The sequence below is a fragment of the Eublepharis macularius genome, chromosome 12 (assembly GCF_028583425.1).
Source record: "Eublepharis macularius isolate TG4126 chromosome 12, MPM_Emac_v1.0, whole genome shotgun sequence".
Taxonomy (NCBI): domain Eukaryota; kingdom Metazoa; phylum Chordata; class Lepidosauria; order Squamata; family Eublepharidae; genus Eublepharis; species Eublepharis macularius.
In genome coordinates, this window is record NC_072801.1 from 44,589,782 (window position 1) to 44,607,343 (window position 17,562).

Consider the following 17,562-nt stretch of genomic DNA (forward strand, 5'->3'; position numbering starts at 1 on the left):
TCCGCCCTCCCTGCCTTGCTTGGGCTCTGGCTGGGGGCATGCGAAGGGGCGGGGCCGGAGGCCGGCGAGGTTCGCCGCCGCCGCCGCCGCCGCGTCTTTTTTTTCCGCCGAGCCGCCAGCCAGTGGGAGGCGAGCACCGGGCGCTTTCATAAAACAAGGGGGCCGAGCTTGCCAGCGGCAGAAGCAGGTGCCGTCCCGGCCCGAGCGCGCCTCGGCCGCCGCCTCCGCGTCCTCCAGCCGAGACCCTGGCGGCAGAGGCGGCTGGCCGAAGGGCATGCGGCAGGAGCCTCCCCGCTCGCCCGCGCCCACCCCTCGCCTCTCGCTCGCCCGCGCAGCCCGCCAGCCCTGAGCAAAATGGAGCGGCGGTGGGCGCTGTGGCTGGGACTGCTGATGCTGAGCGCGGTGAGTGCCTCTGCGCTCCTGGCCCTGGGGCGGCCGGGAGGGGCCCACGTGGGCACGGGGAGGTGGCGTTGGCATTGCGGGGTTTCTTTTTCGGGGTGCTTACGGGAAGCAGTGGGAGAAAGTGGGCTGGCACGGGGGGCGCCGTTGTCCCCTCTCTGGGCAGCTGGTTGCTTTGCCACTTGCGGTGCCTGGTTTATTTGTGGAGGTGAAGAGTTGGGGGCACCCAAAAGGGGCACAGGACGTGCGTGCGTGTGTCCAGAAGAGAGGGAAAGCATTGGATCGCGGTGCCAAGGGCGGACGGAGAGCACCAGCGGCTCGTAGTCGAGAGCGCAAGAGGGCACCGGGCGCTCCGACCCCACCCGGCCACACCTCGCATCTGCTTCTCTGAATGCCCCCGAGCGGAGAGCTGCCTCTTAGCCAGTCGTGTGGAGACGAACATTTGGGGAGGCCGAGCGACGGGGCTGGAGAGGGGAGGCGAGAAGCGAAAGCAGCCAGAGGTGGCAAAGGCAGGGCTTGGCTTTTCGTTTCAAAAGTGAGCGCGCGTGTAGTGGGTGGGCATCGCCGATAACAAGTATTGAGAAAGAGATTTAAAATGTGCGCGACGCGTTGGCGCTTACCAGCGTTTCTTCTGGTGGAAGAGGAAAGAGGTCCCTTTAGAAGCACCCCAAAGATAGTGCCCGGGGTCGTGGCGCGTGTGTGGAAGGAAAAAAGCCACGCGGGATGGGGGACTCGGAGAACCTGGTGAAATAGACGAGAGGAATTGGCAGCATCCGACCCATATCTTACAGTGCAAACCCTACGGAGAGTCACATCCTTCTCAGCCCATTGGCTTCTCTGGCTTTAGACCGGGGCGGCTGTGCTGAGGAAATGTGCGCAGCTGTTCTGAAGGGAAGCCGGAGCTGTTGGCCAATGTTATTTTTGATGGATTGTGGAGTTCTAATGAATTGCCAGTGAAGAACGATAAGAGAACTTGGTGTGCCTAAAATTCCTGCTGTTGTTAATATTAATCTAAAACGAATTCATTTGACCGCTAGCAGTATTCACAGACTCGGTGCAAGTGTGGGATTCGAGAGCTCTTCCAGAGACGGGAATTGCGAAGGAACTCACGGTGCATGCCTTCTCGGAAGCCCGTTTCCACCATGTTCAGCGGGGCTTACTACTAGGTCAGGACCGAAGCTGGAAACTGCCAGAGGTCTCGTGCAAGCGGGTCTCAGATTCCTATCCAGCCCTCCCTACATTTAAACTCCCCACAACTCTGTGAGGCGGAGAGATAAAGACCAGTCACTCCCTCCTAGCCTAACCTACTTTATAGGATTGTGAAGATAAAATGTGTGTGGAGGGGGAGACTGGTGTTGTAAGCTGCTCTGGATCCCTACTGGGGAGAAAAGCGGGGTATAAATGTCTACTTAAACAGCCTGGCCGGTTTTCCCACGGTTTTCTGTCCGTGCCCAACCTTTGTGTTACTCATAAGAGGAATTGGCTTGAGGAGACCTAAAGAAAAGTACAGCGGGGAGGGGGGCAGAAGCCGAGTTAGGCCCTGGTAGATCCGGGCGTGGGAAAAGAGGGAGGCGGGCGCTTGAACTAACCAGGGCATGGTGGTCCATTTGCAAAGCAATCGGAGGGATCTGCCGCGACGTAGATTTGACCCTTAATTCTACACGTTATAGGGGCGAAGGAAATTGGGACATTCTGTGGGGAAAGGTGTCTGCACATGGTCGGAGGCAATTTTTTGATTTGGCTTTGTGGAAAGGAACCGGCAAGGTAAGGAAGGACTGATCTATAGTGGCTGGAGAGATGAATGGCAGAAACAGATGGAAGACGGTTATGGCCAGATTGTATCTGGAAGGCTCCAAGTTCGAATCCTCCTTCTGCCATGAAAGTTGGTAGGTGACCTTTGGTCAATCGCACACTCTCATCTTAGCCTACCTCACAAGGTTGTTGAGAGGGAAAAAATGGAGACAAGAACAATGTAAAGTGCTTTGAGTTCCCATTGAGGAGAATGGCGTGGTATAAATAAATATAAATAATATTTGACAAAGAGTCTGAAATGATGACTTTTGGGGCATCCTAGAAGAGGCACCCCAAGTACCTTTCCAGGGATTAATTTAAAACAGAACTCATTTGAAGTTCCAGGGCTGGTTAGCCCTGAAGTGTACAAACGAACCATTTGAGAGTGGCTCTGAACCATGTAAAGAGTGCATTCCCGTCAACACTAGACAATCAGAACCGGGTCACATCAGGGTGGGGGTAATGCCAGCTATTTCCATTTTTAAACACATTATTTAGACACTACTCTGTCATCAATATACAGATGCAAAAAGACAGAGATTCCTGGCCCCAAGGAGCTTACAAGATTGACAGCGAGGAGAGAACAGAGGGAGGGGAGGTGTAGGAGAAGGGAAAGGAACGGATGGGAGATGCAGTGTTGAACGAGCATAGTGAGGTAAGAAGGGTTAGGCAAGAGAAGGACTGCTTACTGGGTAGGGTGGGGTGGGGGGGTACTAGAGGGGCAGGCAGGATTCTAGGCATTCTGCTGGGGCAAGGCTCAGCAGCCGCAGAAGGTAAAACGGGGGCATATGAATTCAATGCACTCTTTTGGCCTTGGCTCGGGCTGCATTTCAGCTCGACCTACCTACCTGTACATTTCCCCCTTCTGCAAAGAACTCAACGCTCCCAATAACGGTTCTCCCTCCCTACCGCACGGGATTCTTGTGAGGATAAAACGGGAAGAGCACGCCCGCTGCCCTAAACGCCTTAGAGGAAAGTTGGGCTATGAAGTGGAGGACTGGAATGGGAGGCGGGCGGATCTGTCTGTTGCATGTCGAGGGCACCATTGGTGGGGATGGCGTGCGACTCGTCTCCATGAGATGTTGGGCCTGGGGTGTGTCTAAGGAAATCTTTGGTGGCTCTCGGCGGTCTTGGTGAAGAGCTCCATCCAGACGCAAAACTGCGGTGGAGGGGATTGGAGTATGAGAGAGAGAGAGAGAGAGAGAGAGAGAGAGTGGAGGCGGAGGCGGCGGCGGCGGCGGCGGCGGCGGCATCGTGTCGGTTTCCTGGCACCAGAAGAGTCCGGGGCAGCTGGTGCGGATTCCCGTTTGCCTTTTCTTGCGAGTGGAGCCTGGTCTTCCCCGACTCTCTCCTTCTGGCTGCGCACTGCTGGCTCCCGTCGGTTCCTTTCGGCTTTGATTCTAGCCCCTCGAGGGCTCCCTCCTCTCGCCCCTGGCTGCGTGGGCGGCAGAACTGAAGGCAGCGTCCGCAGCCGCCCCCCCCCCCCCCAAAGTGGGGGCCTGTACGCCGCCTTTGTGGCCCAAGGCGGCTCACGGTGGTCCCGCTCTCAGACGAGAACTTCGAACCGCAGCAGTGCGTGGCTCAAACTGGACTCGAGTGTCCGGAAAAGAACTGCGGTTCTTGGGCCGCCTGTCTTTTTCGGGGGGGGGGGTGTCTTTACGCGATGCAGATCTCGTCTTCAAAAGAGGGAAGAGGGAGGAGAGAGAAGCAGAAATGGAACGCCGGGGCAGACACGAAAACAGGACGGGAAAGCAGAAGCCAGAGGAGAAGAGCCGGGGGCGGGGCGGGGGGAGGGCAGACCTGGGCGGGGAGGCAAGAAGTAGCACAAGCCGCAGCAGGATCCTTCCTGGCTGCAGTCGACATGAGCCGAGAGGAGGGAGGGAGGCAGGGAGAGAGGAGCGAGCTGCGTTCAGACGGGCCGCTGAACCGGGGTTACCCTACAGCGTGGCAGTTTGTCTTGCCCGCCGCTCCCCTCGTCTCTCTCTCCTCGCAGAACGCGACAAAAACCTTCCCAGGAAAACAGTCTCCAAAAGCCCCGGACGTCGGGAAGCAGGCAGGGACTTGGTTCCTCCGACACACCCGGCTTTTAAGCAGGGATCCCCACCCGGCTTCCACCTCCGTGGCCCAGAGAGACAGCCACGAGCTCCGTTTCCAAAGCAGGCCCCTCTTTCTCCTGGCGATGCCCCTGTTTCCAGCCTGGGCCACTTCGGTGGTGTCTTGTGAGCCAGCAGCCTTCAGACGTGGAGAGACCCGACGACGGAGCGACCTTCGGAAGTGGCAGGATTTGAGTCCACCAGAGACCAACACGATTTTCAGAGTATGAGCTTTGGAGAGCAAAGCTCCCCTCTCCAGATGCCCTTTAGAAAACGGACTTCCTTTCCAACTGTCCTCTGTGCCCCATCATGCTGCAGCCGGCTGAACTTTAGGTGCTTGGCACCGCTGTGCTGTCGCTCTTCCTTTTGTGGTGCTCGCGACTTTTTTGATATTCCCCAAAGCTTCCCGGTGTTCTGTGTGCTGGACAGCAGGGAGAATTCAGGCTCTAAAGAACTTATTTACAAACTGAAAATGGATCGTTTTATAAGCGGCAAAATGGTTTGCGGGAGGCCGAGAGAGCTTGTATACCGTCACTGTGAAGTTACGGGCGCTGTCCAATTGGTGGCCCTAATCATTGGGCAATCACTTTGCCACACCACACAACAGAAATGGTTGTCGGGGCAAGGAATCACATTTCCCCAGAAATCAAATCTCGCACTTTGAATTCTGGGAAATGTTATCCCTACACCACCACAAAATCAATAGTTTGCCAAGGCCATTGGGAGGATCCCATAGATTTGGTAACTCTCCCCCCCCCCCACCTCGCCCAGGAAATCATTAGGAAAGGGTCAGCCTGCAGGTTACCCAAAAGCTCACAGCTTCAGTTCTCCTTTTGATGTTCTCTACTGGGCTCCCTTGCAGATGTTCCATAGAGGTGTGATAGTTGCTCTCCTGAGCTGCTGGAGAATGCATGCAGATATCAGGACCACATGGCGCGACATACCAAAGGACCATCTCCTGTTTATTTATTTATTTACTTACTTCATTTATACCCTGCTTTTCTCACTAATGGGGGCCTAAAGCTGCATTTGATCTTCACAACAACCCTGTCAGGTAGATGAGGGTGAAAGAAAAGGTGACTGGCCCAAAGTCACCCAGCAAACTTCCATGGCAGAGCACAGATTTCAACCTGACTCCTAGATTCTGCTCTGACACTGTAACCACTATGCACCATTGGCTCTTCCCCTATGTCCTGTGTATGCCAGTTGAGGCCTTCTGGTTGCCACCTGCTAGTTGCTCCCTTGCTTTAGGTAGCCCCCTGCCCCAACATCAGTTGTATTCTGTGCCTTTTCTACTCTAGCCCCCCCCCACTTTGCCTGAGGAGGCAAAATGAGACTCTAGAGGTATTTAGAAGGCACTGTCAGGTTTGTTTGTTTGTTTGCCAGAGCTTTTAAAGGTATACTATGTAGGCATTTTAGGGCCCTGACTTGGATAACTCAGGTGAGCCTGATCTTGTCAGATCTCAGAAACTAAGCAGGGTCAATCTTGGTTAGTAATTGGATGGGAGACCTCCAATGAAGACCAGGGTTGCAGAGGCAGGCAATGGCAAACCACTTCTGTTAATTTCTTGCCATGAAAATCCCACTAGGGGTTGCCATAAGTCAACTTTGACTTGAGGGCACTCTCCACCACCCCAGCATTTTGGGAGGAAGGGGTATGTGAGGATTTACTATATTTTGTATCTTTCTAAAATTTGAATTTGTCAGCTGCCTTGTAGGAAAGGAATGGTATACATATTTTAATAAAGAGACAAACTGTATAGGATTTCCACACTGAGGAGAATATGAAGATAGGTGGAAAGAGAGAAGCAGCTGATCCAAAGGTTCTGTCCCACTGATGGTTGAGCCTTCCTCCAGTGCAAGGAATATTCACCTAATGAAACATCTGAGGCCCGTTTGTAAGTGGAGATGCCAGATGTTGGATCTGGGATCTTCTGCAGGTATAAAGCCACCAAGCTGCAGCCCCCACCCCTATAAGATCCCTGGAAAAGGATGTGGAAACAACCCCTCCTTTTTAGCATTTGCCACCAACTATTCCTTATCTGATTCATCAGAGAGCTAGGGAGATAATATAATCTCATTTAAAACAGTTTTTTAAAAATGCCCTGTCTCAGCCCGTAGGCTTTCAAGGCAACTTCCAATAAAAAGCATAAAGACATAATATGCTAACATGTTAAAACTCCTTCTGACAGTAGCTTGCCACAATATCAGCACTACAAAAAGCCAATGTCAACATCCACTAAACTCTATAGCGGCCTGGTAAATAGAAAATTGGCAGCAACAAAGCTAGAAAGACTTTGGAGTAAGTATGCAGCAGCAGGAAGTATGTTCCTATGATGAGGTGGCACCACAGAAAAGGCCCTGTCCTGAGCAGCCATCCACTTCTTTTTCTCATGGTGGGGACACCTGGGCCTTTGATGATCTTTTTCCTCAGAGAGGTTCAAATTCTCTGGAATTTTCACCAGGAAAACAGGAAGTGTAAGGACATGTGCTTCCCCTCTTAATCATTGTTTTGATTCTGAAATAGAGTCATCAACCTCCAGTTGGGGCCTGGAGGTCTCCTAGATTAACAACTCAACTGCAGATTACAGAGGTCAGTTCCCCTGAAGAAAAATGGCTGCTTTAGAGGGTCGACTTTATGGCATTATACTCATCTGAGGTTCATCCCCTCCCCTCCCCAAACCCCACCCCCTCCAGGAGTGATGTCATTGAGCAGACCCTGGGAGCGCTCCCATTCTTCACGTTAGGGACCAATTTTGAGCCCAAATCAGCCTGGCATAAAGTGTGGGAGCACTCCCAAGGCCTACGTGATGATGTCACTCCTGGGAGATCTGTTCCTCCGCTTCCTCCCTGCCACTGTCCAGGTGAGTGGTGGCAGGGGGCGGAGACGGAGCAGGGGATCCCCCACCCCCACCGGGGGACTGGCAACCCTAGACTAGTCTGACACTCTATCCATTATAACACTCCATTTCAAGTAACCGTTCTTTATTTAGAATGAATGCATCATTTTCTATGTGTTCCTAATTTTGGAGTTCTTCCAAGAGCAGTCCTTGGAGAACCACTTCAAATCCTTATTCTAAGCTGGAGAAATACAATCATTTGAGAACGTCTTCTAGTTCTAACTGTCCTTGGGAATTTTTGTTGTTCCAAGTGAAATGGTCCTAAGGTCAGAAATAACATATCTGGGGGCGGGGGCAGGGAGGTATGATTCAGTAGAAAAGAGTGAAGTAAGAAATCTTGAAGAATCCATCTAGAACGACAGTTCAACTCTTCACATGGTAGACTAACATGTGAAGGAAAGGAAAATAAATGATCTCTTTCAGACAAATTGATTGATCACAAGTTGTGAACTTCTTTCAAATGGAGAATAAGAGAACTGCCTCATCACCAATAATCTCCCATTAGTATCCTTCATAGGTAATCTACTATTTATTTTACAATTTGTGGTCATTCACACTGCAGCTAAAGGAGGAGGGTTGCCATTTATGCCCATTTTACAGATATGGGAACTGAAGTTGAGAGAGGATGGTCTATACATGACCTCTCAATGTGTCAGTGGCAGAGGTCAGACTTGACTTCCGTTAGATGTTCACAATCTGGAGGCTTTTATTGTGGGGAAGGGGTCAGTTTACAAATTGTACCTCCCTCCCTTCTCTCCCGTAGTATCTCTTGCCAAGATTCTTCAAGTTCTCAGGGGCTTGAGAAGGCTAGTATCTTCTACCTTCTCTTTTAAACATATACTCAGATGTACTTCCTTCTGAAGTATATTAATTTTCATCAGGCCATTTTAGAAGGTTTTCTTTCTTTCTTTTCCTTTTTGCCTATTTACAAATTTATTTTCCCGTCTGTGGAGTCCTCTGAGTAGATGGAAGCCCTGCCTTGTTCTTGGGTGATTCATTATCCACTTGGGGACCAGCCAGTTTGCTATTTGCTGTAGTAACATCAGAGACAAAAGGAGGAAAAGCAGAAAGATTATGAAAACTTACTCAAAACTGATTGAACCATATGAAGATTTTTTTATCTTATGGAGACGCAACTTGACAGTGTGTGTGATTTGCACAGTGGACCTCAGAAAGTGCTGTTATAAACATGGAAATCTCACAAGGACTATGTATACAGCCCCAAGTGGAGATGCCAGTCCACAAACAGTGCCACCTTGACAGTGAGGTCAAGCCATGAACCCTTCACACTCCTGTCCCCTGAGGCATTTATGCTGGTCTATTAACAAATGCAAACTAGCCCTCTGAGAGGCGAAGAAGCCTCACATTCACAGGCTCCACCTAGGCCTGTCATTTGCCCAGTATTTGTGGTGAAACTCTGGCTGACTATTCATCGTCCCCATCTGTAGTCAACTGAGCAGTGGGGTGGAAATGGGGAGGGGGATCTTGTTTACTGGGAAAGAAATAAACCCCAGTTTGTGAAGGTGTTCACATTCAGATGTAAGAAATGCCCAGTGTATGAGAGAAGGATAGAAGAATGTCTGTGTATGAGAGAAGGATAGAAGGCCATAAAAATCTAGGAACTGAGGAGTAATCACTTCATAAATCGGTGTTGGTTTGTTCATTATCTCTAGTCCTAAAATACAATCCTAAGTATGTTTATGTAGAAGTAAGCCCCCTTGAGTTCAGTTGGACTTACTCTCTAGTAAACAAGTCTAGCATTTTCTCTTGAGCTGGGGAACCCATGGATGGAATTGTCTATTTTTATTTTAATCATTTATTTTTAGTTTAATCATTTATACCCCACCCTTCTTTCCAACGGGGACCCAAAACTGATTATATTGTTCTCCTCTCCTCTATGAGACGGTGGCCCTAGGAAAATCACGTTCTCTCACCCTAGTGCCCCAAATTATGAGAAAAATGTAGGGGGACCCTTAGTGAATCATGTCTAAACCATGCTACCCCAAAGCATTCTTAAAACAATATTTAAGGGAGTTGATTGCCCTATATTTTGAGCACTGCTCAGCTCCCATACTGAAATAATGACACACTGATTACCAGGGTAGTTGTTATATAGTTCAGCAATGTCTCCCCAAACTGCTTTAATGTTTAATAGGGAAGAATAACGATGCACCATGTGGATCTCCTCCCTCCCCACAATGGATCTTAAAGCAAGCTTGGGGTAGATATCTGATAAGAGAAACAGCATGGCATGGCGGGGAGTGGAGTTCACACACCCCTTTCCAGGGCCACAGACCTTTTAATGACCAAATTACACACCTGGAGACCCAGTCACAAACTCCAGAGCCATGTGGCTTGAAGGCAGCAATATAGCCTTTTAACTAAATGAGGTTTACACATGAAGGGCAAAGAGGTGGTGCAATGCTGAAGTGGCTGAATGGGCTGCACGGCTTTAGCTAGAGGATCGGGATGCTTCACATTTTGGAATGTTCCCCAGTGTTAAAAATTCCATGTAAAGAAAGAGAGGCATCTTCCCCAGGCTATTTGCAGGGAACTTTTTTTTTTAACAAGGAGTATGCAAATCAGACCTGGATGTCTCCTGGAATTACAACTTATTTCTAGACAGCACAGATCAGTTCCCCTGGAGGAAATGGCAGCTTTGGAGGGTGGACCATGGCATCTCCTCCTTGCTGAGCTCCCTCCCCAAATTCTGCCATCCCCAAGCTCTGCCCCTCCCACATTTCCAGGAATTTCTCAAGCTGGAGTTGGCAACCATATGCAGTCTGGAGTGGTGCACTTCATTCTACCATCTCAGGGTTCCACCACCTCATTCTCCCGCATGTGTGGGCCAGGCCTGAGACTCAGTGGAGCAGGTGGCTCAGAGGGAGTTCCATTTGCTTTGAAACATCTCTATAAAACCCTCTGTCAACCAAAGGAAAAACCCAACCCATATCCCTATGGTTGAGACAACTGTCCAAAGACCTATGATAAAAAAATCCCAAAGTGCGGTATTCTCAATTTTTTGTCCCGCCCCACTGGCTCTTTTTTTTTTTAAGGAGTTATAAAAACACCCCAAACAGGAACTGAACTTAAAAAGCAATTAAAGGTCCTGCAAAAGTGTCATTCTTTTTTTCTCTCTCTTTGCCCCTTTTGTTCCACCTGTCAGAATGGTTTATGGGGTTAATACCTGCGGCTTTGTCAACAGGAGTTGTGTTAATGGCAAGCACATTCGGATGGGCCTAATGCATACCATGTGCCCTCCCCCGAGAACACTAATCTAAGGGGATGGGACAGGAGAAAGTACTGAGTGCTTAGGGAAATCCGAAATCTGACGCAGGGGTAGCATTCGAGCCTGTTTTTGAAACCTAGATGTGGAGTGGAAGTTACATTTTCTGCATCATTGAAAATGCAGGCTGTGGTTGCGGGAGAGATTGGGGAGGCGCATTTTGTTCATTCCGTGCTTTCCCACTTGGGATGACCTTATAGTTTACTCTGCCGGGTGCGCTGGCGGGTCTTCATTTCAGTCAGCTTCCAGCGTAGCTCTGGAATCTGTTTTCAGTGCCAGGAAAGAGCCCTGGGAACCAGGAAGCTCTATGAAAGAATACAGTGCTTCTGAGCCTGTACAGAATGTACCTTCAGCATTGAGCAACCACATCTTGGACCTGCTTGGCATCCCTGGCTCAGGGTTGCTGAGGATTCAAATCCTGCCAGGACCCCTGGACTTCCATTTATGGGTTGAATATCAGCCTATCGCATCCTGAGACTAGGGCTGCCATGCCAACCTCCAAATAAGATCCGGAGTTCTCCTGGAATCACAACTTTTCTCCATACTACAGAGATCTCTTCCCCTTTAGAGAATGAACTTAAGGGCAGGGCTTTTTTTCAGTGGGAACCCAGTGGAACGGAGTTCCGGAACCTCTTGAAAATGGTCACATGGCTGGTGGCCCCGCCCCCTGATCACCAGACAGAGGGGAGATTAGATTGCCCTCCGCGCCGGCCGAGCAGCGTGGAGGGCAATCTAAACTCCCCTCTGTCTGGAGATCAGGGTGCAGGGCCACCAGCCATGTGACCATTTTCTCCGAGGGCAACCCACTGAGTTCCACCACCTCTTTTCCCAGAAAAAAAGCCCTGCTTAAGGGTATCACACCCCCATCGAGCTTCCCTCCCTCCTCAAACTCTGCCCTCCCCAAGTGCCTCCTCCTAAATTTCCAGGGCTTTCCCAAGGTGGAGGTGGCAACTCTGACTCAGGTTTCAGAGTTCATTCTGTAGTTCTCGGAGTGGCAGATTAAAGTCTCAAGTCTGACAGCTGGATTACATCCTTGTGGCTTCTTCTAAGACTTCAATACATGCCTGTTCAGAGTAACCACTACACACACAGGTAGGAGATGGGCGGCAATAATTTGACACTAACTCATTATACTTTATATTTAGCATATAAATAATGTCAATTTAAAAAATTGGTCTAAGGTAATGAGTCCGTCTCTTCTAAGTGTGTCTCTAGTCCTTTTCAAACATTGTAATTGCACATAGCAGGAACTTACCAGCTACCCAAGATGGGAGCATGCACAACCTACAATCCTCACAATATGCACAGTTGCCATGTTGTGTGAACGTGCATGTTCAGTTTCAGTGTGTCTGAACTGACTATTGGATTGTTCAGGGTTTGCATTCATGTGTACTGAGGGTCTCCACACATAGTAAATAAGGACATTGCCCCTGTTTGCACAACATGATGATGTTTATGTAAACTTGGTATGCTCCTCATACATGTGATTATAATGTTTGAAAAGAACATTTAACTATATGTTTCAGGATGCCATAAAGTAGAATTCCAAGTGGTGTGTGGGAGTGCTACCATTTGCACTTCTATTTGATGTGACATCAACAAGTCTTTCCTATGACATCACCACATCCCACCCCATGAGTGTCAGGGTTTGGGATGTAGCAGGCTTAGCTGCAAAATCAGCCATAGGGCTTTTCCACCCTAAGTGGGCCAGCCTGAGTGCCAGGCAGCTTGGGGCTAATTTACCCAGCAATGTTGCTGAAGAAAGTGGGGAGAATTACATCAAACTCAGAAACGACACAACTTCTGGATGATGCTGTAGGAACCCCCAAAAGCTCTATGGCTATGACCATGGAGAAGCTGTGGTTTCCTAGAGAGTCATCCAGCAGTAAAGTCACTTCTAGGTTCAGTGCAATTCCACCCATTTTCTCCAGCCATATTGGCAGATGAGTAAGGCTGGAGATGGATGGCTCACCAGATGGCCAGCTAGCCAAAGTGCACCCAAAGGTGCTGGGCAGCCATCTGGTTGGAGCAGTGGCACTGTGGCCAGGAGTGCCACTAGCATTTCCCACCCTCTGGTGCCCTAAGCATTAGCCTAGGGCTGCCTAGCAGGTAGGCTGTCCCTGCCTAGCAAACCATCTAGTGGGGTGGTCATCTAGGGGGCTGGAGATCTCCTGGAATTACAACTGATCTCCAGATTACAGAGAATAGTTTCTCTGGAGAAAATGGCTGGTTTGGAGGGTGGACTCTGTGGCATTATACTCAGCTGAGGCCCTCCCCAAACCCTGCCCTCCATAGGCCTCACCCCAAAATCTCCAGGAATTTCCCAACCCAAAGTTGGCAACCCTAGCAATCTGTCTGCATTTACTGCACGCTTCCTATACTAAGGACAGGACTGCCAAGCTACCACTGGGGAAGAAATCTCCATCTCCAGTTCCTGTTTACAAAATAAATTTTAAAAATGCCTGTTGTCCCAACAGCATGACATCAGTTTGGGGGAAAACCCAGGAGGGATGTCAGTCCTCTCGAGGAATTGCCATATATATACTCTATGGCCATATATTTTGTTTATTTCCCCTCCCCCTGACAACTCCTGCTGGTTAACTAAGTTAACTAAGGAGGAGCTATGACTCAGTGGTGGAGCACATGCTTTGCATTCAGTTAAAAATATCTTGGTGCAACAGATGTTGAAAGATCGCTGGCGATCTTGCAAAGTTACATTAATTTGTTTTTAATTTGATATAATGTACAATGTTCATAGAATGTTGACCTGTTTTTTATGCAGTGTGCAACAGCTTTGGACTGGAGCCTGGTAGGTCTCCCCTCATGTTAGGTCCTGAGCAGTAGACGTCACTAAAGACCTTTGCAGGCATTACAATCACACATACAGGGCTCACATACGATGGTTATACTTATATTGTAGGTATGTATTTCCCCCCTGTTCATACAACAAGGCAAAATTAGGCTGCCAGCAAGCCCCATTGTCTGGAGCAGGAGGAGAAAAGCAGCAATGTTATGTTGTGACATCACTTCTGGGTACAACCTGGAAGTGACAAGCGGTAGCTTTTAGAAACCAGAATTTGAGAGAGCTACCCTTTGTTGCTTCCAGGTTGTACCTGGAAGTGACATAGTGATGTCACTGATGTCACAGGCACACCCCTTTATCCTTGCCTCTAGCCCTCTCACCAGATGCCAGGCTTGGATTGGTAACCTTATGCCAAATACAGGAATCAGAAAATTCATGGGTAGCATGCAATTGGTAGGCTTCCAGTATGCTTGGATGTAATGTAATGTAATGTTACCTGTTTGGACTGTCCAGAATGCTTGATAATTAATTCTGTTGTGAATGTTTGTATATGCATTGTCTTCACTGTGTACTTATTGTTTGTTTTTTGCACTTGGCCGTTTACCTGGTTGGTTTATAGCTTTGCGTATGTTCTCAATGTACTGTTAGAGAATCTTCACAATTTTGCACTAAGTCACTTTAACAACAACAACAACAACAACAACAACAACAACAACAACAACAACAACAACAACAACAACAACATTCAATTTATATACCGCCCTTCAGGATGACTTAACACCCACTCAGAGCGGTTTACAAAGTATGTTACTATTATCCCCACAACAAAACACCCTGTGAGGTAGGTGAGAGAGATCCAGAGAACTGTGACTAGCCCAAGGTCACCCAGCTGGCTTCAAGTGGAGGAGTGGGGAATCAAACCCGGTTCTCCAGATTAGAGTCCCGCACTCTTAACCACTACACCAAACTGGCTCCCAGTTTTAATACGCTTATTTGTGGGTGATACCTTTTGTATGGTTTCTTAGAATATAGAGGATTGTGAATTTAACCCTTGGTTGTGTTGTTCACTCCCATATTACCTGTATTGCCAAGGGGGCTTTGTCTTTGTATTGGATGTAATGTCCAGCGAGGAAAGGGTGCTTCTCTTCCTAGCCTTGGCGAGAAGCTCAGCTGTTTGCACAACTAGAAGAGATACAGTTAAAGCCATGTTGATATTGTTGGAAATTGCAATGTCTGGTGTACTGCAGCAGCAAGAAAGGAAGAAGAGCCTTCTATGCAGGGGGCAGCAAGGATCACTTAGTTAGGACAAAATCAAAAAGAGTCCAGTAGCACCTTTAAGACTAACCAATTTTATTGTAGCATAAGCTTTCGAGAATCAAGTTCTCTTCATCAGATGCATGATCCGAACTGGTTAGTTAGGACAGTGAGAGTGGCATCTCTCTTGTTTCCTGGGGGTCATTTCCTTGTCTTGTCTCCTATTGGGCTAAACAGGGCAATATCCTGCTTCTTCTCTCTCCTGCCTTATTCTTTCTCTCTACAAGATGTAGTCAGATAGCAAGGAATCTATCCCTATCTCTCCTTCTTCACTATCAAGTATGTATTTCCTCAAATAAACTTTTTGCCTCTTTAATCAGCACAGCATAACTTCTGCTCTGTGTACACTCAGCTAACAGATATGTGGATATTACTTTTTCAAAATAAACAGTCTCGGCCTTTGTGGAGTCCCAAAGACTAATATATTTTATGTTGAGCTTTTGTAGACTCCATTTTACTTTAGTTCAGGTGTTGCCATGGATTGAATAGCACTGGCAAGCACAGAAAGGCAGTTCTTTGAATGTTCAGAGTGGAATGTTCCCCTGAAAGTGATGCACCTTAATGTCTTCCATCTGGTTATATAGTGAAAGGAATTCACAGGCCCTGTTGAGAACCTGGAACATAAGCTGTTGTGTCTGAAATCAATTTGTTCAAGGACAGTCACTTGGAAGTACCTGGTGAAATGCTCAGAGAGGTTCAAGGGTCCATTCATGGATGTGTCAGTCTATAGTATCTCAGATTTGCATGCATTCACACTCTCTCTTAGACTGGATCCACCCATGCCTATGTAGACATATATTATTAATAAGGGATACTTAGAAAAAAGTGCCTGTTTTTAAAAAGAGCATGAATGGGTTTAGATCTCATATCAAAGAATGCTAACAAAGCTGTAAGTCAACACTTTATCCTTCCTGGCCACTCTAAAGATTCCAGTTGTGCAAAAATGGAGGTCATGCTGATTTTCTTCCTGGGTGCATATGGATTACAGGGCAGAGGAGAAATTGTCAGCAAAACAGTAATCTCCTTTCTCATTATTACTGTTTCTTGACACAATGCATAATTCACATAGCGACTTTGATGCTGATTGCTACTGGCTTATATGGTTTTAAAGGTCAGTTAGATACCTTTATGGAGTAGTTGTCTAATAGTGGCTGTTAGCCATGATGAAAGCTAAATCAAGTCTCCATGCTCAGAGGTCATAGATCCAGAGGAGTTAGCCATGTTAGTCTGTAGTAGCAAATTAGTAAAGAGTCCAGTAGCACCTTTAAGACTAACCAACTTTATTGTAGCATAAGCTTTCGAGAGCCACAGCTGTCTTCATCAGATGCATGCATGCATCTGATGCATGCATCTGATGAAGAGAGCTGTGGCTCTCAAAAGCTTATGCTACAATAAAGTTGGTTAGTCTTAAAGGTGCTACTGGACTCTTTACTAATTTGCTCAGAGGTAGTATATCTTGAGTACCAGTCACTGGGGACCAAACAATGGAGGCAGGCTGTCTTTTCATACCTTGCTTATGAGCTAACCCAGGTGCACAAGCAAGAGTGGACACGAGGAGATGTATGCCCAGACTCATGACCAAGTGAAAGAACTGCTGTGGGGCAGAGATGCTTGGCCATTTGTTCCCACCAGGAAATGGGAAATTACTGTAGAGATTCCTGAAACATCATTAGGGCCTCTGGGATGATCTCCCCGTTCTGAATGGGATGAGCACCTGGGGAAGACAGTGAGTTTTGCTCCCTTGTAAGAAAGCCATGTTCTCCTCCCTCTAGTCAATTTTTCCCCATGAGGAAATGGGAGCTTGCAACGTTGCCAGGGTCTCTGGGATGATCTTCCACTTCCTGGTGGGAGTAGCATTGCCAATGCCTGCTTCGGAAATTCCTGAGGGCAGAGTTTGGGGAGGGGAGGGAACTCAGCAGGGATGTGACGCCATAGAGTAAGCACATGCTTCCAAGCTGCCATTTCCTCCAGGGGAACTGATCTATGCAGTCTAGAAATAAGCTGTAATTCTGGAAGAACTCCAGGACCCTCCCTGAAGTTGGTAACTGTAGTGGGGGAGACTCTTTTGTCTACCAGGCATGTTTCCCCTCTTGACACTGCAAATTGCCCCAGGAGATCCTGCAACATCATCGATTCCTTTGGGGCAATCTCCCATTCCCTGTTCAGAGAGAATCTTGAGGGGGTGGAGCAGCAACTGCCTTTAGCTCTCCCTTGCTGACCACAGAGAGGTTGGTATGTAGACAGTGTGCATGTGAGGAAGCAGATGGAAGCAGGCACATGAGGCACATTACTGCGCTTATTTGGGGTGGGGGGGCACTGAATGACATCTCACCCAGGGATCCCCAATACTAGGAAATGGCATCACCTCAGAAACGGCTATTGATTTATTTAAAACATTTTTGTCATGCCTTTCCACCAAATTAGGGCCCTCAAGGTAGCAAACAGAAAATATTAAAACATTACCATCTGACAACAATTAAAACTATAAACAGGAAGGAGATTCAATGAAGGAACACCAAGCAAAACAAAATGCTTTTTACTCACAGGTAGAAGTAGCTGCCCGGTCACTGCCAGAAAAATAATTGGCTAGAGGGGCATTCAGTTTGATCCAGCAAGGCTCTTTTTAATGTTCTTACTGAGGCTGCCCAGAACCTCGAGATGTTCTGTGAGGATTTATCTTCTCTTCCTCATTTAGTTGCTTGGTTAACATTCTGTTGTAGTTGATGGACTGGCTATCTGTTCTAGGAAAGCCACCACGTCCTAAACAGCCACTGTGATGCAGTGGTTAGAGAAAAGGGCTAAGATTTGGGAGCCCCAGGTTCAAATCCCTATTCTGCTCTGGAATTTTTCTGAGTGAGCTTGGGTCAATCATTCATCCCCACCCTAACCTACCTTGCTGAGTTGTTGTTGTGACGATAAAATGGAGAAGGGGAGAAAAAATGTTGTAAACCACTTGCGGTCTCTGCTTTGAGAAGA

The 17,562-nt window shown here is 48.1% G+C and overlaps 1 protein-coding gene across 1 annotated transcript in view; it reads left to right on the forward strand.

Moving 5' to 3' along the window:
- Positions 1-200: 200 nt before the first annotated feature.
- NGFR (nerve growth factor receptor) overlaps positions 201-17,562 on the forward strand; it is a 68,945-nt gene continuing 51,583 nt past the window's right edge. The window contains exon 1 of the mRNA XM_054994599.1: positions 201-402. Coding sequence (XP_054850574.1) covers positions 355-402 — 48 coding nt within the window. The 5' untranslated portion in view covers positions 201-354. The remainder of the gene's footprint in view (positions 403-17,562) is intronic.